The 26,299-nt window shown below is 33.6% G+C and overlaps 3 protein-coding genes across 3 annotated transcripts in view; 1 reads left to right on the top strand and 2 right to left on the bottom strand.

Annotated features, from left to right (window-relative positions):
• LOC113517572 (T-box transcription factor mls-1-like) overlaps window positions 1-11,630 on the top strand; it is a 48,809-nt gene extending 37,179 nt beyond the window's left edge. The window contains exons 4-5 of the mRNA XM_026902281.3: window positions 6,625-6,765; window positions 10,231-11,630. Coding sequence (XP_026758082.1) covers window positions 6,625-6,765; window positions 10,231-10,722 — 633 coding nt within the window. The 3' untranslated portion in view covers window positions 10,723-11,630. The remainder of the gene's footprint in view (window positions 1-6,624; window positions 6,766-10,230) is intronic.
• Window positions 11,631-14,533: 2,903 nt separating this feature from the next.
• Window positions 14,534-16,626, bottom strand: LOC113517223 (ankyrin repeat and MYND domain-containing protein 2). The gene is made up of 2 exons (XM_026901823.3): window positions 16,297-16,626; window positions 14,534-15,647 (listed from the first exon to the last, which is right to left on the bottom strand). The coding sequence occupies exons 1-2, from the start codon at window positions 16,495-16,497 to the stop codon at window positions 14,661-14,663; spliced, it is 1,188 nt and encodes a 395-aa protein (XP_026757624.2). The 5' UTR covers window positions 16,498-16,626; the 3' UTR covers window positions 14,534-14,660.
• Window positions 16,627-17,650: 1,024 nt separating this feature from the next.
• Window positions 17,651-26,299, bottom strand: part of LOC113517647 (sodium-dependent dopamine transporter) — a 32,156-nt gene continuing 23,507 nt past the window's right edge. Inside the window, exons 5-12 of the mRNA XM_026902401.3 lie at window positions 25,674-25,798; window positions 24,287-24,425; window positions 23,631-23,765; window positions 23,399-23,502; window positions 22,543-22,780; window positions 21,653-21,881; window positions 20,855-21,123; window positions 17,651-20,454 (exon numbers count right to left, since the gene is read on the bottom strand). Of these exons, the coding sequence (XP_026758202.1) occupies window positions 20,254-20,454; window positions 20,855-21,123; window positions 21,653-21,881; window positions 22,543-22,780; window positions 23,399-23,502; window positions 23,631-23,765; window positions 24,287-24,425; window positions 25,674-25,798 (1,440 nt within the window). The 3' untranslated portion in view covers window positions 17,651-20,253. The remainder of the gene's footprint in view (window positions 20,455-20,854; window positions 21,124-21,652; window positions 21,882-22,542; window positions 22,781-23,398; window positions 23,503-23,630; window positions 23,766-24,286; window positions 24,426-25,673; window positions 25,799-26,299) is intronic.

Here is a 26,299-nt window from a genome sequence, read left to right as displayed (position 1 = left end):
GGACTGAAGAGTTTTTGCTCCGTCGGGTGGCACGCTTGAGTGCGCGCCGAATGCGCCTCGCTAAAGCACCAAGATGCGCGGACGCGAACCGGCGGGCGGTGCCTTTGTGCACTCACTCTAACAATACCCTGCTACCGAGATACCGTCAGCGGGTGTTTTTCAGGGAGAATCGCTCGCTTCGCTTGTTGTGCACTTGAGGATTTACCACCTGCGATAAAAGGGTCGGCTTCACCCTTTTGTTCGCGATTTTTTGACGCCACCTCTAAAGAACGCTCGAGAGGTTCTTGTGAGAACGCCAACTAATTACGAGACGGATTTGTGTGCGTTCAAATAAAAAGCAATTATAGTGAAAAGATTAAGGAATGTATTTATCGATTTGTAAGTGAGACGCCTTGTTCGATAATTGTGGAAGTGCTTAGTTAATTACAAGCATATTTAAAGCAATTCGAAGAATTGTTTTTAATGATCAATCTCATCACAAGAAGTTAAACTAAATATTTTCACTTAATAAATACATCTAAGTACAATTTATTTATCTTTATCTATTATATGCTCATATAGGTATATGTTATGATCCGTAACTTATACATAGAATCAGGTAAGTAAATATATATAAAAATCTTAAGAAACTTAATAATATAATTATATTTTTTTTAATAAAAGTATAATACGAGTATAATAGGTATTGATGACTTCAGAATTATGAAATTTAATAGACACCCCATATACATTGTGAAGCTTTCAAACTAACCCTTCACCAAATTCAATATCAAGTAAATTTATTTATAAACATATTATTATGTAGGTGTGTATGTATATAATAGTATATAAGTATATATAATAAGTAGGGATAAATATTTACATTATTACATGTATCACATCTATATATTTTAGCAATAATGTATTTCATCGTTCCTCCGATCAAATTGTTTATAATTACTCCTCTCCATCCAAGGGTTGTCTGGAAGAGATCGCTTTTAGCGATAAGGTCGCCCATTATTTTCTCATTGTGGTTATTTCTTGTAATTGTTTATATTTATAATAAGTTTACTATTGTAATCTTTTGGAGGAAACAATAATGAGTATCTATCTATCTATTTTATTTATTCTTTAATGACCACATTGCAAAAAATGTTCGGTACAAAAGGCAAGTATTATAAACCTATTTTCGGAATTGCAATGTTTTGTCTTTTTCTTTTGTGCTAAATTCCCGATTTGTAAGAAACTGACGGTACTAGTTACAATAGGGTTGAATGAATTTTTTTTTTTATGAATAAGGTGAATAGAATATAGACTTTCCTTTTATTACTGCTCTTAGTGTGAAGTGACCAAAGTTGATAAAAAAGAATTATGAGTAGGTACTTACCTATAACATGGGCTTTTCAGAAAGGGCGTTAAGAGGTTATCTACCTCTGAATAGTGAATAGGTTTTAAAATATAAGTTACAGTAACCGCTTACTGTCAGGCGGACGGTATGCCAAATATTTTTTTAATTTTAGTACGACATATGACTACACCGTACTGAGTGAACAGAAACAATATGGTCCATGAATAAGATTAATCGAAAAAAAATTGAAATAATCGTCATCGGCAACACGTGCGTGACATCCCTGGTGTTACAGACATCCATGGTTTACAGTGACCCCATTTACCATCAGACGGGCTGTATGCTTATTTGCTACCGTAGCAATATAAAATAAATAGTGAAAAAAAGGTAGTTAATTATAGAGAAAAAAAATAGAGCGTATAAAAGGATGCATTTTGTTACCAATGTTTTTAAGGCGAAAAACAAATGTAAGTTAAACTTTAACAACACATTAAGCTTATCGGTGGGATCTGAGAACGCGGTAGACATTTACTGGTTTGGGGTTCGGTACCTTGCATGTCCGTCGCCCCGAAACAACCCCAATCCCTTTATCAGGCGCATCTTTGTCACGCTATTGTGATTGCCTTAGATTATAATTAGGATAGAAAAAAAAAATGTAGTAACTTACATTTTCCGGTAAATTTGGTGAGGCGATAATTAATGTATTTGTGTAACAGTTTATAACAAACAAACTCACTTTCACATTTATACCTGAACCATACGTCGCACTTATATCAAATGTAAACTAAGCTCTTGAGGAGTATGCGAAAATAAAACAACAGAAGAAATGAAGAAAATTGAAGGGTCTCAGGCATTCTAAAAAGTTCTTAATCGGCAAGGCTGAGAGATGGGATGAACTCATCTACAGTGGTGACAGACAACAGATAGTACTCATAATCGATATCCTAAGTACACGTATGCAAGGCATATATTATACAAGATGGATCTATATTCGGGCACACTGTATAGATTGTGCAGAGAGAAATCGGAATTCATGGAACACCTAATGTGCAACTGTAATATCATGGCAAGTATGCGTATGTGTCTACTGAGAACAGCTTATCCAGAGCTAGGAGACTGTAGATATCTTAAACCGCATCACAAAGATTTCACATAGGATCTATAAAATGATAGTATTATATAAAGCAGTTGAAAATACAAAAGATCGATGTGCAACTGCTTGGCCGACCCCATACGCAAATAAAAGAAAAAATATCCTTATTTGAAAATACCATTAAAATCTAACAATTCTTTCTTCTCATTTTTATCCTACTTATTACTAATTGGATAAATTTGATCTGTTCACTTTATTCTCATAAAAATACAATAATTGTTTACTCACATGCCTTTAAACAAATATACAATGTTACGCAAAAACATCCGATCTACCCTTTTCTAATCTATACTTCAATCAAATTTGATTGAAGACATATCATGTTGATTGAACAGCTTCTGAACACTGCCGGCATGTCAATCTGTCTGTCTGTTAACCTGACGCATTTAGAAACTCAATTTTATTATGATATAAATGTCTGATTAGTGGCTGATTAAAATTATTTTGATTGTTAACCTTATGAACTTACTTTCTACATAGTTCTACCGTATTCAATACATCTCCCATCTATATATATCTGTCGGGATCTTTATAAGGTACAACATAACAAAAAATAGATACCTACAACATAATAATAAATAAGTCTAATTATGAAGTTTGGTCGGACTTTAATATTTTTGTACATCGATTTTTATGATTTTTTTTAGGGTTTACTTCCGAGTTCGTCTCATAATATTTATCTCCAAAAAAGTCCTATAAAAATAATCTTACTTCTTAATAATATAATAACTAAACAATATCTCTACAAAGAAGATATTAAAAAAAATATATGTGAGATCTTAATTAGGGCAATAGAAGCTAAAACAATAATTTTTAAAAATTATGTTTGTTTGTATATTGGTTTCGGTATAATTCAAAATACCAAATTGAATGTAATTTTCATAGCTAAATTCATGAAGGTTTGATTTAAAGTCTGTTATATTTTTACGCCTTCTAGAAGTAGTCTATTTCGTTGTTTTTCCTACTCCTAAAATCCACGCGTATGATGCAGCGGGCAAAAAGCTGATTCATAAATAAAATATAAATTTAAACATTTAAAAGTAACCCTAATTAAAAGTTACAAACAATAAATTTTTCTGACAAAAAAACTGGGTGGTCCAAACTTTAAAAAGTAAATAAATATTTGTAAAATCGCAAACCTTTGATGCTATTTCGAGGAAACTTTCACTCTTTTATGATTTTCAATAGTCTTTCATTCTTATCACATCTACCACCATCGTGTTACCGCTATTGTATTTCGTATTGATGATAAATTAAGATGGAGTTCCACAAAAAAGTAAAGATTGTTAAAGTTATTTTTATATTTGACAATAATTATTTTCTCTCTAACATTGCATTGGGTTGGCTGGAAGAGATCTCTTTTAGAGATAAGATCTTGCTGACAAGTTGTTGAACTAATCGCTGTATCTTTTGTTTGAGGTGCAATAAAGAATATATATAAAAATAATTTCATATCGTATTCCACAAGAAAAATCGACTTCAATTACGGCAATACCAGTTATCTTTTTTTTCAAAACTAATCTACTGCACTGAAATGAATACAATTTCTATGGAATCGATCTGTAAGTATATCCTTTCAGATAAAAAAAAAAGAATTTTTCAAGTCTGTTTACCACTGATGGAGTTATAAGGTAACGAAACATAAAAAAAAATACAACTGAATTGAAACCTCCAACTTTTTGAAGTTTTGAAACCGGTTGAAAAAATGTAGCAGAAACTGTAACCTTTATCAGTGCTACAGTGGCGCCTGTAACCCATTATAAAGTGCCACTTGCAAGTGTGCACTTACAAGGATCGTCGTTATACGTCCCCGTCGATAATCCAATTCTGTGTGCAACTATCCTGATTAATGCAGAGCGTCTAGACATATAGGCGTATATATATATACATATATATATATATATATATATATATATATATATATATATATATATATATATATATAAATATATATATATATATATATATATATATATATATATATATATATATATATATATATATATATATATATATGTTTTACTTGTCGGTAATAAACCAGTGTGCTACAAACGACTTGCCACATCACTTGTCCGTATACGCCTATTTAACAAGTTCCAATGCTATACTTTATGTTTACTAATTATAAATCTATTGAACTTTAGCGATAGCTTGATATACTTATAAATTAGTCATATTAATTTATACTACTAATTTCTAACCATTAAAATAATATTTTTATCACCAGTGAAAGCATGTCGTGTTAGCATAATATCGCTTTAGCACCTATTTATACAGCAGAGAGATTAAAATGTGGTAATAAAACTACAACTTCAGTGTTGTATTGAAAATTAATTAAAAATATTTAATTTAAATTAATTTTCAATACAACACTTTCTTATTAATTTTAATTAATTAATAAGATATTATTTTCTTAAAAGATTTCAGACTATAAAAATATAAGTGCTGTCGTATTATACTTATTTCACTTCAATTATTGTATATACTTTCTACGAAATAGTGAATACTTTGTTAATTTATAAATATTTTTATTTATATTATTTTACAAAATAAATAACTTAGTTATCTATACAAATAAAAAAAAATCTTCATTTAATATATGATGCTGGTAGCAACGCCTACGCAGGTAGGTGTATTGCACGTCAAGTACCCCAGATAAGCTTGTAAACACAGACAAACCGCTTCGGCGACTAACTGACGCGACACTCCTGTCGCCAATCTGCACACTCTACCCAAGTGTAAAGTAACTTTAAAACATTGCTAACATTTAGGTCAGGGGTGGCCAACTTTAGAAGACATAAAGTGAAACCCTATGCGATCTACCATTTTAGTTAGTGAGTACGTTGTGCGGATTGTTCTACGTATTTTTTATAGGATATTAGATAATATTAGAATACAATAGAATAATTGTGACCTGTATATTATAAATATTTGCAAAATGTTATCAACGTCATTAAGGAAATTTACACCCATACATCGGGCATACAATACAATTACATACTTAATTTTAATTATTTTACAGTTATACAATGAAGTCGTCATTAAAGTTTAGAACAGAATTAAATACAACAATCAAAAATAATAAATTCCCAAATGGTCACAATTACAATATACTTTATTTTATTGTATTATATATTTATTTTTTTACTGGGTTTATTTAGTTTATCTTTAGCTGTACGGTTATTTCCCTTGTACATTCTACAGTTTTCTTTCAGCTTCTCAAAGGTTGATTGTAAGAGATCATCTTTATGGGATAAATCCGCTATTGTACGAGTATATTAAATCTTATAATGTATTCAGTGTGAATTATGTACAATAAAGATTTTACAATACTATACAATATATATAATTATTTTATATATTAATTAAATTATTCATAATGTCAATATTAATTGATATGGCGCCATTATTCGAATAAGTGTGTTTAAGTTTACTCTAGACATTTTATACAACTAGTAAAGATTTTACTGTGTAAAAAGCAATTATCCAAATCGTGACAAACATGAAGCAATAACAGAAAAGAATTGCATTACAAGATTTATCAAAATAGGTACAAAATTTTCCAAGATATTACGTACCTAATATATATAAAACATATGAAATGTGTATATAAGTATATTCTTTTAATGGATGATAAATGGAATGATAACCCCGCCTATGTTACTGGTATACGTTAGCGGGACACTGGTAATAGGTGAGGATAAATAGATCAGTTAGCCCATTGTGATAACTTCCACTATTGTGGAATTATTATTAAGCACTATTAATTATTATTAAACAAGATGGTTTCTAGTACAAACCACGTGGAAGTCGACCTTATAAAGTATATTGCTAGAAATAAGGCCGCTAGTCTCCAATTATTGCCGTGTGGGCCCGGCATAGAATGGACTACCCCTTTTTTTCCTGAGGGTGTCGTACGAGGCAACTAAGGGAACTTAATAGTCGAGGGATTGGCATTTGTATCCTTCTTAAAATATAACCAAAAGCCTAACTGCGATTGCCAACTTGACTGACAAGCGTGGCAACTACTAGCAAAACTTCCTTATTGGAGAGGCCTGTTCAGCCATGGCTTATTAAAGGCTGATATGATGATGATGGAATGGTATAGCCATATAAAAACTATATAAAGCATTCATTGTTACAGATGGTTCTTACATCAATGCACAAATACAGACCAAGAGTTTTAGTAGTACGAGCAAGAGACGCAGCCGCGCTGGCCTGGGGCGCGCCTCATGCCTCCTTCTCATTCCCGGAGACGGAATTCATAGCCGTCACTGCTTACCAGGTTTGTACATCTTCATTTCACTTTGTAACTCTTTATTCGTATTGGTGTGTCAACAAAATTCTTCAAAGCTGTAAAAGTTTTACATTAAATTACAGGTGTAAAAATTTCTTTTTATAATATATATTGTGCAAATGAGCATGCGGCTTACCTGTGTGATTACTGCTGTCCATAGATAAGACACACATAAGATTAGAAAAATTACAAGTATGTGAAGAAATATACGCTTTTCTTGAGCGCTTCAGTGCCGTATTTATTCAGAATTAAACGAATATAATAATAAATAGGATAGATTTTTTTTGTTTGTAATGAAACTATATAAAGCTATATTATCAGCCAGTAACATGATCTGTATTTTATTAAAACAAAACTATTTGCACTATTCCGTATTCAGTATTATAAATTAAAGTTTAGAATTTTATTTTTAAGTGCCTGTTTCAATCATTTAAAGAAGTTTTATTATTAGAAGAAGTATTATTATTTAATAAGAGGTTAAGAGATCACAAATTAAAATATATAGGCACTAGCTTTTTAAAAATTATTATAATAATTTTTTTTGAAAGACTTCTAATTTGATAACTTTTTATTTAGTTAGGTAAGGTCAGGTTATAATTACTTTATCAATTTTTGTACTTATCATATTCAAATATGGTATATTATTATTTAAAGTACCTATGTATGGATTGTAGATACATTAATTGGATAGAACGATGGATTCACTGCTTGTAAAAATAAAAAATATGCAAACATTAATCATTATACAGTATCATAGGTTGATGTTGACGGTAAAGCCCAGTGATACGGAACCCCTATCAAAGATAAAATCACATTAACATGCTTCCAAGAAAATGTACTACGATTCCGGGAACATACGGTGATTTCGCACTTGTATCGATGCGTCCGATTTTTTCATTCGCTCGACCGAGGCGCCAAAGCTTTTATGAAAGTATACGATGCAGGCCAGTTACTCACTGGTAAGAAAAAACCCGACAGAGATTGCGCCCGGGCCGTCGGCGGCACCGTCAGCTCAAGTGGGCATTGTATTAGGACTCTTAACAAAACAAAGGCAACTAATTTCGAGGTTTGCGTCCATTTACCTACATAGCCCCGCATTGTTCGAAACCTTAACATTGCTGCAAAGTGCGAGAATTCATAAATTTGAACAACGGTAATTGGCTTACCGTTTTGTACAGAAATGCTAACAATTTATCTGTAAGTAGTATTTCTAAGACTACATTCATTGTTTTTTTTATATACAACTCAGAATGGCAAACAAGCTGACGGCTCACCTGTTGGAAAGTGGTAACCGTCAGCTATAGACATGAGCAGTACCATGGACATAAGAGAATATCCTTTTTCGCCCATGATACCCCCCACGCGTTGCCATTCCTGAGGACTCAGATGTTAGTCCTCTGTACCCTATAAATTCACGCCATATCCCACCCTTCAAACCGAAACACAGCCATACAAACACAACTGCTTTACGGTAGAAACACGAATGGGACAGAGGTACCCAAGCAATTGACTTTTGTACAAAGTCTGCCTCTGGTAATTGAATTGATCATTAATTTTATTTTACTTAAATGAATGGATAAGTAGGTATATAAATTCGTTTGTGATAATAGTGTAATGAACCTAATTATTATAATTGAGGTTAGATAAAATAAGAAATCTATCTAATCAGCCCACATCCACGCATTATGGGTCGTAAGTTTTCTCGTTGTTTTACTACTTATTACAGTCGCTTGCTAACATAATTCACTGACTCTCTACTATTCGCAGTATCTTCGATACAGCGTTAGTTCAAAGTCCATCCATCTTGCCCATGTCCATTTTACTTCGTCGTTAGGTCACCAGCGTATTCGATGTTAGTTGTAGATCAAATTACAACATTTAGTACATTATTTACAACCGAAAAATCCTTTGTGCAACTTTTACTTTATCTATATTTTGATCAGTGAATGTCCCTGTATGAGTTGGACAGAGCATGTTGCTTTTTCAGCTTGGTTTCCAAACATTAAGGTATCTATAATTCCGTATAAATTTATTTAATTATTAAATTTATAGGTACCTCTTAAATAGAGCCCCCTGCTGTTTGTTTACCGACACCAAAACTTTAACTTTATCTCATTGTTGCTCAACGCAGCGTACAGTTTTCTTGCATAATCCATCCCTTCGTAATTAGACCATAGTCGGTCTCTTTGCTCCTGCAGCGTTTTTGAAGTTGACTGCAACGAGGCGCGAATTTACTGTGGCGTCCATTTACAATGACAATATTCGGCAGCTTTGAGGGATTATCCGGGAATTGTCCGGCTAACGGGACTAAACATCGGACAATGGCCAGCGGCATATCATTGCACATTATACTCGGGTAGACGATCGCTTGCCGACTAACCAATTGTTATGAATTATCAACGAATTAGAAAATCTCTTTCATAAACACCGACACGTTATACTAGAGCGTAACTAGGTGGCACGATGCTTCAATTACAAACATACATATAATAGATTCACCCACAAAAGACTACGAAATTCAATCACGAAAACCGTCATCCGTTATCCTGTCATCGTTGTTTGTAAACCTCTACCCAATAATTTAAGTCAGCACTAGATAAATAGAGCAAATTTGCCCAGACCCTAATTATACAGTACTAAAAAAAACTGGCGACAGTCGCCAATATGTGGAACAGTCACGTAAAAAGTAATAGGATGCAAGTTTTTGGCGTGACGTCACGGTCGACAGGGCGGACCAGGGGCGGCGCCCGACAATTCTCAAGCACCCTTCTTGCCTTAACCGACCAACTTAAAAAGTGAATTTCAACCACGTAACAACAAGCTTTTAGCACTCCTTGCTATCTCAGTAAGCATTTCGGTTATCTGGTGGTACGTTGAGCAAACGGTACCCGCCGGCGCCGCCTTATCATGTCATGTAAACAATAATTTACAAGCGACTTCGCATATCAAGACGAGACTATTTGTGGTCAGAAATTTTGCTAGATAACGATTTGAAAGTTAGAAGAGCAAATGCAAGAAAAGGTAATCCGTAAGGAGCTCTAAACATTAATTACAAATTATTAAATTGACCTGCCCAAAAACGTCACCGTCACTTAAGAAAATACAAGGGGTGGGTGGTTCCAGTATCGTGTTTCGCTTTACGGTATGTGCTAAGCACGATGTGTGCAGTGGCTGCGCTGGCGCCGTCGTTTTGTCGCAGTTCGCAGTAGAGGCGGGCGACGAGCGACGTGCGACGGCGACATGCTTGCATGCCGTGCTAATTGGCCTGTCGCCAAGCCGTGCTACAGCACATGTGCGACAATTATGCCTTACAACCTATTAGCAGCGGGGTTGTATGCGGAAGCGGATGTTTAAATTGCATTCTCGAAATGAGATAAGAACATATCCGTAGTTACGAACCGTTTAAAGCTGTACAGCCAATAAAAATACAACGATTTCATTTTTTGTTCACAGAATGATCGTATCACCAAATTGAAGATTGACAACAATCCCTTCGCCAAAGGTTTCCGTGCTTGTGGTCAGTCTAAATGTAAAAGAAAGAGTGTAGAACCAGGGAACGACAGCACAGAGCAAACATGTACAGAATCAAGTGAAGCTAAGCGTCCGTGTTCCGACGCAGCGTCTTCTTGCTCCGAAGAAGGAAGTTTAAGATCGTCATCGCCGAGATCACCGCCACTCGTTGAGTCTCCTGCACCATTGGTCGCTTCTCCTGAAAATATTACCCCTCCTCCTGTTCCATTGTATCCCCCTGAATTGCAATACTTGAGTCCTCTTCATATGCCGATGCCTTTAGGTCTTTGGCCAAACACTTCTGTACATAATGGGTTCGCATGGGGACCGTCTTTACCACCACCACCCCGTGCACCTTCCCCACCCTCCGCTGCTCCGGCGCCTTGCCGACGTATCAAGAGTTTCACGATCAGCGCTCTACTTGGCGAAGGTTGACCTTTTTCATTGATTTAATAGAAATAAGGCTGATAAATAAGGACAGCTAATTATTTTGAAGTATTAAAAGAAGACGAGGGACCAAATTTAATCTGCAATATGTTAATCGCTCTAGATAAGTTAAGAAATTGTGCTTTCAAAATTTTGTGTTTTAAAAATTGTTACGTCCTTCTTTTATGTACCACTAGTACCTATATCCTGTTGGAATAGACTAAATGAAAATGTAAACAAATGAATAGTTAGCTACGACCATTGACAGTATTTTGATGTCCAGTAATATAAATAAAAAATCAATTAAGCAATAACATGTTTCAATTCGTTATTGTTTTCATTTGGAGAATATTTCTGGATGAATGGTTAATTTCAACATTTGGTTATATTTTCATTAATTCTATTGGAAGAGTCTATACATATCTTTACCACAAAATACTTGCCAATTAATATAAAATTTAAAAGTAGCAATTATTTGTAAAGATGATTTTATGAATACCAATTCTTATTTTATAATATTATTGTCTTTATTACATTAACTACCTCGTAGTATTACTTAAATATATTGTACTTGGAATTTATGCTATTGTGATAACCGTGCCTTATCTGAAGCAAATGAAATAATATTATTATGCTTAGTACTTATTATAATGTTAATATTGCATATTACTATATGAAGTAGTTCATAAGTTTGTCAAAAGATCTTTATTTAAAGTGCTTAATGTTAAAAGGTAAATTTTTTATTATGAAATATTTAAGTTCTATACGTAAGATAATTTACATAAGCAACAAATAAATAATTGTCTATTGTTTATATCGATTACGATTAGTGTATATAATAAAATCAATGTAAATATGTAAATATCTTGTATTTACCTGTCAAAGTCAACTTTTATAAAGTAAATATATTATTTTTCTATAGTTATTTTTTTACCTGCTATTAAAGTGCTCTGTCTGGTATAAGTATTTGTAATATTTTTTTTTTGTCGACAGTCAGTCTGTACAATATAAATTTACTGTTATTTTTTACGTTTGTTACCTTCTAACTCCGTCAGTTGTAAACCAATTTGCAAAATTATTATTTTATCTAAAAAGTTAAACTTACAGATCGCCTCCATAGATTTTATCAAAATCGGTTCAGTATTTTAGTTTTAAATCAAAATAACTGCTTTTGCCACAACTGAAGTTGACTTTTTTTGTAACACAATTTTTTTTTTTTATATATATATCTATATATACATTTACTAGTATACATTTGAAATTATTCTCGCTGACAAGTCATAACAGATGTTGATACCTTTTAAACCAATTTTTTATGCAATTTAAAATGGTAAATAAGCTTACGACACATCTGATGGAAAATGTTAATCGACGTAAATAAATTATGATGATCAAGGTATTAAACACACGCTGCCATTCCCGAAAGCCTGTAATTTCACTGCTGTGTGGGATATAGCGTTCAAACCGAAATACAACCATGCAAGCAGTGCTGATTCAGGAGAAATACGAGTGGGACAAAGCTACTCAAAGATGACTTTTAAGTCCCCTTCTAGGAAAGGCTTATGTTTTGTTTCAATAGAATTTAATAAAAAAAAAATAACTTTTTTTTTATTTAATGAAAAAATTACCATTTTTTTATTAAAAGGTATTATTATTGTTACCATTTGGTCCCGATGGCCGATAGAATGAGCCTTCCTTTTTCGTGAGTGTCGTAAAAAACAACTAAGGGAATTTAATGATCCATCTCTTTAAACATCACCAAAAACCAAACTGTAGTTATACCTGCGTATCAAAGGGGAAAAGGGATTGTTAACAATGGAGTTTAACATTGCTAGCAATAAGCCCTATTAGGTCGACCTCCATGTGGTTTCTCCTGAACCACGTGAATCCATCCACGTGAAACCATCGTGAACAATTCTTCTTGAATTCGTCACGATGGGACTGATACGTTTCATACTCAACTATTATCCTTCACTGGTGCTCTGCCGCTGTATACCGATAGCGCGGGTTACCATTCCTTTATCACCCATTAAAAAAACCTGCGTGCTAACTATTGGCAAATCCCCCCAATCGCGGAAAAAAGGGATTGTTAGTAATGGGGTCTAACTGCCCCATTGCTATTGCATATAGTATATTTTTTTTAATGGATAATAATGGAATGGTAACCCCACCCACGCTATCGGTATACACCGGCGGGGCACCAGTGAAGGATGATAGGTGAGGATGAAGTAGGTCAGTTAGCCCATCGTGACGAATTCAACAATAATTGTTCAGGATGGTTTCCAGGGGGAACCACGTGGAGGTCGACCTAATAGGGCATATTGCTAGCAATGCGGTTGTCAAACTCCGTTGCTAACGTATAGTGTATTGCTACTCCCCATCAGGTCGACCTCCACGTGGCTCCCCCTGGAAACCATCGTGGTTAATTCTAGTGCAATTCGTCACGATGGGCTAACTGACATGCTTTCATCGTCACCTATCATCCCTCACTGGTGCCCCGCCAGCGTACACCATTAGCGTAGGCTGGATGACCATTTCATTACATAACAGCGCTATTCCTTATACCAGTTTATGGGGGAGGCCTATGCAGTTCTCAGCCGTGGACAAATAACGGCTGATATAAATATAAAAACGCAGCTCTTAGTAAAATTATTAACAAATAGCAACATTTAACCATTTTTGTATTTAGTTATAGGACATCACCAAGCTGTCTCATGCCTGAGTCAATTATTCGTTGATTATATTTTCATTGAGTACTATTGAAAAAGATTATACCTACTTGATGAATTTATTCTGTATATTTAGCTGTTTTAATTATATCGTCATAGTCGTAGAATACTGACAGATCTGACAAATGTTACATATAAAGATACGTCAGTATTCTACGACTATGACGATATAAGTAACTGCGCGGATAAATAGAATTTGCAATTTTTTTAATCAGTTAAGTAGTTTGAGTTTATTTATCACAAACAAACAAATCGTTCCTCTTTAGGTATAATGTAATGTAGAAGTATAGATAATAATACTTTTGCTGGTTATCATATTGCTTACATTTAAAATGTAGGCGCTTTTGCATACTAGAAACTTGTGCACAAGGCCTGTTTTAAATGAAGGAATATAGTATAACTACATGATGATTTTTTTCTGGTATAAAGAGACTATTTCCATACTAAGCTCTAAGATTGGTCTTCATCGAATTTTTAAAATAAGTAGCTACAAAATTTATGTTTTGTCTTTACAATTTGTTATTTTTACGAGGTAAAACTTTACATCAAATCGGAATATTTAAATAAGGTTGGACATATCCCAGCGCCACCTAGTTAAAAACCAATGTATGCACTATGGGGTACAAGGTTGTAAGAGGTACAAGTGATGTATCAACCTTTTTTTTATAATGTTACACGCGTAGCATCCATACAATATAAATATACATACTCATAAATGCAAATTTTATGCGGGAATCAAACTCTCACACTTTTAGGGATTTCTCAGACTATATATATAGATTATAGGACTTCAAATAATGAATATTCATACAACTACGACAGGATCAAGAAACATCCGGTGAAAGTCAAGCAACAACACGCTAATTACTACTTGCATCTTCGCAGCAGACCCCTTGTAAGATAGGCAGAGAGAAATAATTCATGATATATATAAAACACCAATTATATATTAGCTATGTATATTAAAATCTTTTATAATTAAGTATGAATTCTGTTTCTATCAATTTTGCCACATTTTGAATACTATACACTGTTTTCTAGTGAGAAGTGTATAGTCTTAAATTCAATATAAATAAATAAAAAATAAGATATGTTGTAAATGTTTTCTATATTCTGAAATAAAGTAAGCAGCCATTCCATTTATACATACACATTTAATTACAATAAAGTGAGGAAATAGATCAATAATATTTATATGTCACAATTACATTTTAAAGTCTATCCAGCTACAAGATTTTGAAGCTCCGAACTCAATTCATTGGTATCAATAGCAACTTTTGCATTAGATGCAGAATTGGGTGTACTGCATTCTCTATTACATGCTTTCTTGTGGACAAACCAATGTAAACGTTGACATTCTCTGTCACAATATTGCACAGACTTACATTTAGAGCATTTCTTAGCTGGTTTTTCTTCTCCACATGTACTGCAATAAGGAATAGCGTCAACAAAACCACGTTGCCCATTAATTGTACAGTTTATAACAGATAATGCAGAAGGAGGATTTTTACTAGTCAATGAAGACACCATTTGGTGAAATGTTGTGCACTCTCTGAATGGAAACTCCCTCACACAATCCTTGAGAAATGTATCCATCAAATCTAAGGAGACACCATCTTTACCAGGTTTTAATAGCTTTTTAGAGAATACTTCAACAATATCATGTTTCTTGTCTTCTTTTTCAGAACTAGGTTTCTGTTTATCTCTTATATTATTGATTTCTCTAACAATGTATGAGAGATAATGGTATTTGAAAGCCATCACCTCATTTGTTTCACTGCCTCGTGTCATTTCTCTTTTACATAGCATCTCAAGCACTTTGCTTACTGCATCGGCATTCTCTAGTAAACTAGGTGTATGTTGCAAATTGAGGCCTAATCGGACAGGGTGAATATTGACACCCAAAACAAACTTGTGGAGAGGATCAACTAAAATAGGAAGCAAATATGGCTCAGTTTGTTGTCCTTGCGGTACAGAATAGTAAGCAATTTCACTGCGAGGTATGAAGTTGTTGATAGTGGCTACAGTGTGATGATTTCCAACAAAAGCAGCCATTTGTGAAGCAGTTCGTCCCACAGAGTTTGTAGCAGTAGGCTTGGCACCAGCATCCAGTAGTAATTTGCAAACTTCAGAACTGCCAGATAATGCACCAAAATGTAATGCTGTATAGTTGTACTCATGTTTCCCAGAATTTACATCTGCACCCTAGAATTGAACAAAAACAAAATGAAATTACATTTTTTGAAAAAGTATTAAAAAAATTTATCATACATTCTATCAGAGTTGTCAGTACTAATATTTTTAAATATTATTACTGACATGGTCGATTCTATGCTGTGTGATCCCTGTAAAGAATGAGCTACCCCTCCTTTTCCCATGATTGCCGTAAGAGATGATGAAGGGAACTTAATGGTTGAGGTATGGGCAGAAGCATTCCTCTTACAATATCACCAAAGCTAAATTGCAGTTGCCAACCTGCTTGCCAAGCATGGCAACTACTAGTAAAACCCTTTTAGGAAAGGCCTAAGTTCAACAGTGGACAACAGCTGATATGAAGATAACAATATAATGAGCTTGATATCCATAATGGACTGCCGGTCTTTTAAGATAATATGCAGAAGCAATACATAGTACTTAGCAGTAATTGGGTACATAGAAATGTTTTAATGTACTAATAATCAAAATATTACATACTAAAATGATTTGAATTAAATTCGCAGAATATTCGTTTGTCAATTTTGGATAACGAGATAAAGTTGATATCATAAATAATTGATTTTTTACATTACATACCAACATTTATTGTCGATAGGTTATTCTAGAATAATTGTAATTTGAAGTTGTAAACACTTACTCTATCGAGCAGCAATTGCACCATATCCTTGTTCCCCTTATATGCTGCATGTTGAAGAGCAGTCATACCATTTTCGTCAAAGAAATCGACGCCGCCCTTATGTTGCGCTAAAATATTTTTGAATTCCGTTAAATCGCCTTGAGCGATCGCGTCAAATATAGTTTTTTCCGTATTAGATTTTACTTCATCTTTAGACTCCATATCGATTTTACACTACAATAATAAATTTAAATAGAAATATTAAATCGCAACAAGAAAATTCTATAAAATTGCCGTTCCACAGATGCCGATATTCACACAATTCCGAGATCGCCATCAAAAGTCATTTTTTTTTTTTTTTTAGTTTAAGTGTCAATACATTAAATGTCAATGTCAGAGTTGGAATTTGCCGTCATAGACTAAGAACATTTTGAAAAAATCTTAACACGTGATTTTTGTTTTTCTTCATCTTGCACAATATTACTTTACTGTTTAATCGTCTATAGTTTATTCTCAGTAACAGCAAACATTGTGCAAATTAAATGTGCCACCAATTTATCAACGATTACTAAATTTTTCATCAAAATTTATTAATTTTTCGTTGTTACATCCATATAAAAGTAATTGTCACTATATTTAACAATTTAATTTTCTTTTTCGAAAGTAATATTTTAATCACAAAAAAATATTAAATTACTAATAACTAAGAAAATTATTATATTATGTAGCAAGATTGTTCTCTAATTGCTGGATAAATTAAATATACTTTTTTTAAATCGTTCTTAGCTTTTCTGCGATAAACAACGGTATTGCAATTTATAAGAAAAAAAAATTGAAATAAAAATAATACTTTTAGCTATTAAATTGCTCTGCAGAGGCAGTATCATAGTTTCAAGAGAATGCTAATGAATTTAATATATAAAAATTGAAAGATATCAAAAATTAATTAGTATTATCTATTTATAATTAACTTTCTACTGTTCCAGATACATTATCGATATATACATATATACATACTTATAATTTCAACCTTTAGAAAGCTAAAAGAATTATGAATAAATTAAATTTAAATTAATGGTCACGACTGTAATCTCATTGGCGAAACCACAAGTTACAATGCCTAATATTGCATATATTACGCATTTAGCTAAATAGGTAAAGAATAGATCCAGAGCCATAAAAGAGAATTCATATAAATATGTTTTGTAGGTATCGAACCTGCGATCTTCGAAAAGTGATACAGTGATGATAGAGGAGATGCAGACAGAGGAGTTAAAAATTTAGTTGCACGCAGTTGTAATTTTGAGAGGATAATCTCAAAATTACAACTGCGTGCAACTAAATTTCATAAAAGGTTTTAAATGAAACTCACGTCTACAGTAAGTATAAACAAATTTATTCTAAAATCAGTAGTCATAATGGCTGGTATGACTAGTGATCGTGAGCATATAATATCAACAACTATAATAGAGACAATAATTACTCGCCACATTGAAATCTAACATCGAATATTTGAAGAACATTGAAAATGGTACCATTACTGCTACGAAACACTAGTATCGTGAGATTAATATTAATATACCCAATAATATTGGTTTAAAATTGTTAAATGCATACAAGCAATTTTTTACTATGTGAAAAGATTAATCTATAACTACTCCATTAAACCACAGAATAAAATCGAGTGTAGCATGTGTAGAATACAGTGCACACAGCCTAATTTTTGGAAGAACCATTGATAAATAAGTATGATATAAATAATTACCAGAGACTATATATTTTATTTATGAGTAATATGTATACAGTCTCTGTCAATACTAATTAAAATATTTTACAATTCATCAGTCCGCATTGCCCAGGACGGAGTGATGAATGGTAGGCAAATAAATAAAAATATGTAAATTAAAAGTATTCTGTCTAAAAAAAATGGAGCACCTAACGTTTAATAACCATAACATTTAGAGAAGAAGGATGAGTAAACATTTATAGGTGTCCAATAATTAATACATTCATAAGTGAATATAATTATAACATGTATATATTTAGGCGAAATGACATACATATGTATTGGTACATGTATGTGGGTATATGAACATTTATTATACTAGTATACGTGATAATAACATTGAATGTACCTATTTTAATTAATACTACTGTTTTCTATTATCTACACAGCATTTCATTTTTCTTATGATTATTTGATAATAAGTATTCATAACAATTTAGTTTTAATAACAACACTAGGACTAAATATTTTTTGTAAGTATTTAACTTCTCTCTAACGAGATAAGAAGAAATCATATTATATACTTATATACGAAGGAGATAGACATATTTTATAGTATTCTTCTATGTAAATATCTATTGGTAACAACCTACAGAAATTTCTACTTTAAAAATGTACGTTTTAAAATGGATAAGTAAGTAGATATATAATATTATAACGTACATTTTATACTATTTTTATTAATGCTACAATACACGTTTCCGAAATATACAACCTTATGTTAAAAGTAAATTAATATATATTTCCTTTGGATTTAATATTCGATATGATGGGAAGTAAAATTATTTAAAATACTGCCACCGAATGTGTACGGGGAAATATTCAAATCAAAATAATATCAATATACCAGAGACTATATATTTTAATATAATTAGTAAAATATGTACCCCCTTATTTCTAAAAATGTCAAACTTCTAATAAACCTATTATAGCTATTAAACTGCTTTGTCTCTTGTGCTAAATTCCTAATTTGAAAGTGACAAAACAGTATAATATGTAGATAAAATAGATTCGTAGGTTTTAGTTTCCATAAATAAGGGGGATAGTCTCTGACCATAGACACTACAACACAGAATATGCTAAAAATCGGTGGATAGTGAATTAATGTAGTTGTTCCAGCTTCAACCTCAATGCTTGTGACCAATAATATCTATAGAAACTAACACTAAACACATCGACGGTTTGCTGAATTATATTCGTATTATACATAACTATAGATGTCAAATAGTAGACATTTATAATACTTATTATAAGCTACATTATATACCGTAAATATAAGAGTAACACACGATTTGTTTAATTAAACATTTTTTTTCTTAAATATTTACATTTAAGGTACTTGACCCCATTGCACGAGCTGCCGAGCTTATCATACAAACAGTCATTACTTAATCCATTTTAACTACCCTTTTAATCTAACCCTTTTACTTAATTAGTTTAATATGTCTTATGTTATATTTAAAAATATAAAATAAAAGTATTTTTATTAGCATCGCATAATAATTCAATAACATTAAAATTAATCACAAGTTTTGTAATATTTAAAAATGTAATGTGAGTGAAGGGAATGAAACCATAAATTATCAATATTCAAAACTTTTTTCTTCAATATGGTTTCATAGATAATTATTGCATGTAGACGCAATATATGCCTAGTTTAGGAGCTCATCACGGATCTCTCAACATTTCAACTTTCCGTTCTCAAACATTTAAATTTAACCGTCTACAGTAGGGATGAATAGGTACTTATTATAATTTTTGACACTAAATACTTTTGTACGCAAACATCGCACAGGTTAGCTAAGTTTATATACTTTGATAATTGCTTACTTATATAAATAAAATTAACATTATTAATCGATTAATTAAAGATACATCCTATTTGATTTCCATTACAAGTACTACCAATCTAAAAATATTTCAAAATATAGAATTGTTTACAAAAGTTTTATACCCATATTTTTTATACTATGTATGAAATACGAAATATATATGTATGAAATACGAAATATATATGTATGAAATAAGAATAGTACGATAATGATTGAAGATTATTATTAAAAGTAAATAGTCTTCGCGCATATGAAATGATTTATAATGCTTTTAACATAAAGACAACGGGACATAACAACTCGGGAGTGTTGCCAGTCTAGACGGTTCTAGACGTAGTAGACGTCAAAGGAGAGTTGTGCTCAGACGAGCGCGGCGGAGGAGGATATAGGAGGAGCGGTGGGAGTGAGGGTCGGGGTAGTGGAGGAGGGTGGCTGGGGGGAGGTGGGGGTGTGACATGCTGAGGCCAGCCGTACTCCGCCGCTTTCTGACACTATCACGCCGTTGTGGACCGCACCGTTATTCTCCGTGTCCGCGTATGGAGTCGTGAGGATACGTAACCGCTAAAAGAAATTGACAAATAATACAATCATATATTTGAGCTGATAAAGATGAGGAAGGAAGGTGCTTGGATTATTTTTAGCAAGTTTCTTATTAAAAGAAACTGCGCTGTTTTCAATCCCTTGTGTAACACACATCTGAGTCTATTAACACCCCACTGCTGGGTATGGAGTTTTTCCCAAAAAAGATTGGCGTTGTCTACAATCAATGCTGGCAAGGCAGTTTAGTATCAGGTTTTATTTTGAGATTTTCTTCTCTTGTACTGGTATATTATGCTTTACATGTCTATAGGGGAGGCCTACATTCAGCAGTGATCAGACAATGGCTGGTATGATGAGTTACTTACCATCAGCTGAGCTACATGCAAATTTGCCCATGCGTTATAAAAAAATGTGAACATACCTCAAAGAAAGTCCCTTTAGTGGTGATAATCTTGTAAATAGCGACGGTCGGAATACACATGACGCTGGAACCGGCTATAGCCCATCCTAATGCGTTAGCCCAGACAGGGTACACATAGTCTTCATACTGCAGGGGCTCATAGTCCAAGAGACCGTACGCAATGATGAAAAGCAAGAAGAGAGGAGCTGCGAACCGCCAGCACACGCGCCAGTATAGTCCAGGCCGGAAGCCGATCATGTCCCGGATGTCTTCGCAAAATCTTTCTGTACCTGGATATAGGATGATTGAGAATGTCATTTTGGTTATAGGTATTTTTTTAATGACAAATCTTAGCAGAATCTTTCTATACCTGAACGTTCCTATTTCAAACTTTCATGGAAATATAACTTTTGTCATAGTATTTTTTATAAATGGATGGTAATAAAATTGTAACTCCCCCAGCGTTATTTGTTTAGGGAAGTGGGTTTACCTGTGATAGATGACAGAGAAGAAGAAGTGAATTTAATTAATTAATGGTTACTATGTTTTCCAAAGTGGATGTAGTTCAGGAAGACTGAAAATTAACCTACAATGGGGCAACAAGGACTAGGGGTCCCATTTTTGGCATTATACCCTGTATAGTCGCTAGTACTTATCTCTATCCCCTTATCCCTATCTTTTCAAGTACTTTACATGGGAAGAAAAAATTGATTGTTAGTAATGGATCTAGTGGCCCCATCGCTAGCAAGGGTATATTGATAGCGATGGGACCCCTAGATCCGCTCGATACCCACGTAGAAAAGAATCCAATAATTTTACCATAAATCCAGGACACAGCTATGGCCTCGAAGAAGACAGCAACCAGTATAGAGTAACCCGCAGCGTATCGGTCCAGCAGTTGGAAGAAGTAGAAACCGCCTCGAGTGCAAGACGCCAAGCCCACGAAGAAGTATAGAGTGAACAAACATGCCACGAACAGTTCCCGGTGACGACCGATTGGAGGGAACTCGTCACTCAGTGCTGTTATTATCGCTTCAGAACCGCCGAACTGTAAAGGTAAATAAGAAACATTAGTATTTATCTAAAATATACAAATAGGTACCTACTATCTATCCCTGCTGTATGTACGTGATAACCATATCAGCCTTTAACTGTCCACTGCTGAACATAAGCCTCCCCTTTGAGGGGTTTTGCCAGTAGTTGCGATGCTTGACAGGCTTATTGGCAAACGCAGTTAGGCTTTAGAGACGTTTTAAGAGGAACGCTGCTGCTCATCCCTCGCCCTCCCTTAGTCGCCTCTTACGACACCCACAGAAAGGAAGTGATGGCCTATTCTATGCCGGGACCACACGGCACGGTATGTACGGGATGGGGATATTAGACCATTTATTTAGGTATTTATTTAGTATTTACTTCTCTTTATTTCTTTGTACCTATGCCAAATTTTATAACATAGTTACAAAGAAGTTATCTCTCGGAATCCGTAGAACATGTGATTTGCAACTGTCATTCGATAGCAAGTATGCGTATGAGTCTACTAAGAACGGCTCATGCCAAGCCTCGGAGACTATAGATTTCTTGAACCATGGGATATCGCAAAGGTAACACATAGGCTCTATAAAATGATAGTATAACGTATAATATTACCTTATATTATATTATATATATAGTATAATATTACCTAGTAAAATCAACATGTTTCGACTTACAGAACTATCAAGACCGAGTGTCAATAGCATCATGAAGAAGATCAAAGCCCAGAAAGTAGAGCCGGGCATGGTGGCTATAGCGGCTGGGTAAACGACGAATACTAGTCCGGGGCCCTCCGTCGCTACATCCTGAACATCTCTTCCAGAAGCTTTCGCCATGTAGCCGAGTACGCTGAAGATAACAAAGCCGGCCACGAATGAGGTGCCCGAATTGATCACGCTGGTTAGGAGAGCGTCTCTGAAAGAATAGAAAGACAAATGACTAGTTATTATTACTACCTAAATTTTTGAGGTGAATCAATGAATAAATGAAAACTATTGTTTCTTTCAAAGAATGATGCAGATTATAAAGATTAAAAATTTGTTTACAAACAAAATGAATAATTAATTACATAAACTTAGTAACAACTAAAAACTTCTTTAGGAACGTTGAGTACTATGTTACATATAGCTATAAATGAAATGAAATGCAGCACAATATATGAAAATTTAATAAGACATGCAACACAGCTGTGCAGCAGTAAAACATAAGTACTACAAAGGTATCTACAAAGGTAAGTAAATTGCTTTCATACAAAAGACAAAGTCAAATGTTGTTTATTAGTACAATCAATGCCAAAAATGAATTACCATACAGGTTTATAGGAATTTTCTATAAAACATATGTAATTTACATATAATTACTAAGTAAAGAAGCGAAAAGTTGAAAATTAGGTATTATTATCTTGTTGATAAAGTTTTATTATACATTTTTAGACTTAAAATTTTATATCCAACAAATTCTCGCATCAAAATCTCAAAATAAAAAACATGGAAAAAGCAAAATGTAGATAAGTAGATAAAAAAGGGTATTTACTTATATACGTTATTGTGGTATTTGTTATATGATGCGTAAGCGAGAAGTACTCCAAATCCAGGTCCCAACGAGAAGAATACTTGTGTCGCCGCGTCTACCCACACCTGCACAACGATATAATTTATTGGATAACAAAGACATTTGTCTAAAACTCAGTATCAAAGCTCATACTATATCTTTCAAAATATATGTAATTTTTTAAATATATAATTTGGATTTAAGTTTTTATTACCTGAGGTTGCGTAATCGCCTCGAAGTTTGGACTCAAATAGTATTGGATGCCGTTAGCAGATCCTGGGAGAGTTATGCCGCGAACAAAAAGGATTAGTAACACCGCGTAAGGAAAAAGAGCTGTAAACCATACCACCTGGAAAACAAGAAAAGCAAGTTTAACTTAAACTATTTTTTTTATACAACTTAAAATAGCAAACAAGCTGACGGGCCACCTGATGGAAAGTGGTAACCGTCGCCTATAGACATGAACAGTACTATGGACATAACAGAGTATACTATTTCGCCCATGATACCCCCCATGCGTTGCCATTCCTGAGGACTCAGGTGTTATTCCTCTGTATCCTGTAAATTCACGCCATATCCCATCTTTCAAACCGAAACACAGCCATATATATATATATATATATATATATATATATATATATATATATATATATATATATATATATATATATATATATATATATATATATATGCAACAGCAGTTAGGATTTGATGATGTCTTAAGAGGGACGCTACTCCGCATCCCTCGACCATTAAAATACCTTTGTCGCCTCTTACAACACCCACGGGAATGAAAGAGATGGCCTATTCTTTACCGGGACCACACAGAGTAATATTTATTTATACATGTATATAAAATATTCATTATACTTTGCCAGAAGTACTGATGCCTTTCCAAAGTGAAAAGTAGCAGATGATGTAGACTGCGAGCAAACACAACGCCATGTCCCATTTGATTGCGCCCAAATCGTGTAAACCCTCGCTACCTTGAAGCTCCAATATTGCACGACTGTAAACAACAATTTAGGTGCTAATTTCAAATTAATCTTTTTTTTTAATAATAATAATTTATATGGATTATTTACAACACACAAATAACAACAGACATACACAGTAAAGAGATAAAATAATGTATACACAAAAAAGCAATATATATAAAGTATCAAATTTTTTTTTCTTTCTTGCGTGCCTTGGTTACAACTCAATTTATTGTTTTATTACAAAAGCTTTATATTATAATAACAAAAAATCATCAGGGATCCTCCCGTAATATCTAAATGAAGACTCTATTAAAAATTCGTTCAATAATCATAGCATTAAGAAAACAAATCTCCTTATCCGTACTTAATTTTTGAGAAGACTTAAACATTCAATTTCATAAATACTCATTAGTAAATATTGAATTATTGTACGCCCTCTCTCCTCTCAGATTCTGCGTTGTAAAGGTGATGATATCAGCCGTTAACTGTCCACTATTGAACATCGGCTTACCCTCAAGGGTTTTGCCAGTATTTGCCACGCTTGGCAGGCGAACTGGCAACCGCAGTTAAGCTTTGGTGATGTATTAAGAGCGGCGCTGCTGCCCATCCCTCGACCAGTGACCCTTAGTCGCCTCTTATGACACCCACGAGAAAAGAAGAGATGGCCCACTCTAGGTCAGGACCACACGGCAATATATTGTATATACTTAATTATAATATTTCGTCATTCATCATTTCAGCCGTCATCTGATGAACACAAGCCTTCCCCATAAGGGGAATTTTATCAGTAGTTGCCACGCTTGGCAGGCGAATTGGCAACCACAGTTAGGCTTTTAGAGGTGTTAAAACACCTCTTGCGCGAACAAGCGCTGCTGCTGCGCTGCTGTCCATCCCTCTACCATAAAGTTCCCTTAGGAAAAGAAAAGGTGGCCTAATCTATGCCAGGGAGGGGAAAGGGATTGTTAGTAATGAGGGCTGAGAATCCCAATGCTAGCAATATACTCAACCAGGCTGACCTCCTCGCGGTTCCCCCTGGAAACTGTCATGGTTAATTCCTGATGAATTCATCATGATGGGCTAACTGGCCTGTTTTCATTCTCATCTATCACCCTTCACTGGTGCTCCGCCAGCATATCCCGTTAACGCAGGCGGGGTTACCATACCATTTTCACCCACCAAAAAATAAAAAAAAATCTATGCCAGGACCACACGGCAAATAACATTATATATATTTAAAAAATTATAATATTTACTTAATATTATTAAAAATGACTAACTTAAAATATTCCGAAGCGGCAGATGTAAATGGAGGGGTTTGTGCAGGGCCCACGGTCGAAGAGGTGCTATTGTTTCTTGAACGAGATTTATTGGCAATGATAGTAGTATTCCATACAGCTTCAAACTGTAATACATATAAACATTTTATAATAGTCACTTTTTTAATTTAAATATTTATTTGTTTTTATTTAATTATTTATAATTATATATTTAGTGTTGCGTAAGACGAAACCTTAATATACTTTTTTTAAAGAACCTCATACTGTTATTAAAAGATTCTCTTCACTGCAAATATTAATATAGTGAGAACAGTAATTGCAGGCTTGTTTTTTTTAATACGATATAATAATGTTTAATTAAGAGGAGATACCCATGTCCAGGGTGAATGAACACTTAAGTAGTTGTTACCAACGAAAGTTATGCAATATCTAGCTAACCTAGCAAACGTTATTTTTCTTGTTACTGATACTTACCAGATTCATTTTTTCCTATCGAGAAACCCATCCTATTTCTCTAATTAATGAAAAAATAAATTTACACATTAAAATTTATTATGCAGTTTCGGATATTTGCGTAAAGGAACATTGTAACAGGATAATGTTACAATATCAATATGTAATAATGT

Source organism: Galleria mellonella, unplaced genomic scaffold (genome assembly GCF_026898425.1).
Source record: "Galleria mellonella isolate WM207_F2 unplaced genomic scaffold, CSIRO_AGI_GalMel_v1 utg78, whole genome shotgun sequence".
NCBI classification, from domain to species: domain Eukaryota; kingdom Metazoa; phylum Arthropoda; class Insecta; order Lepidoptera; family Pyralidae; genus Galleria; species Galleria mellonella.
This window is presented reverse-complemented; position numbering and strand designations above follow the sequence as displayed.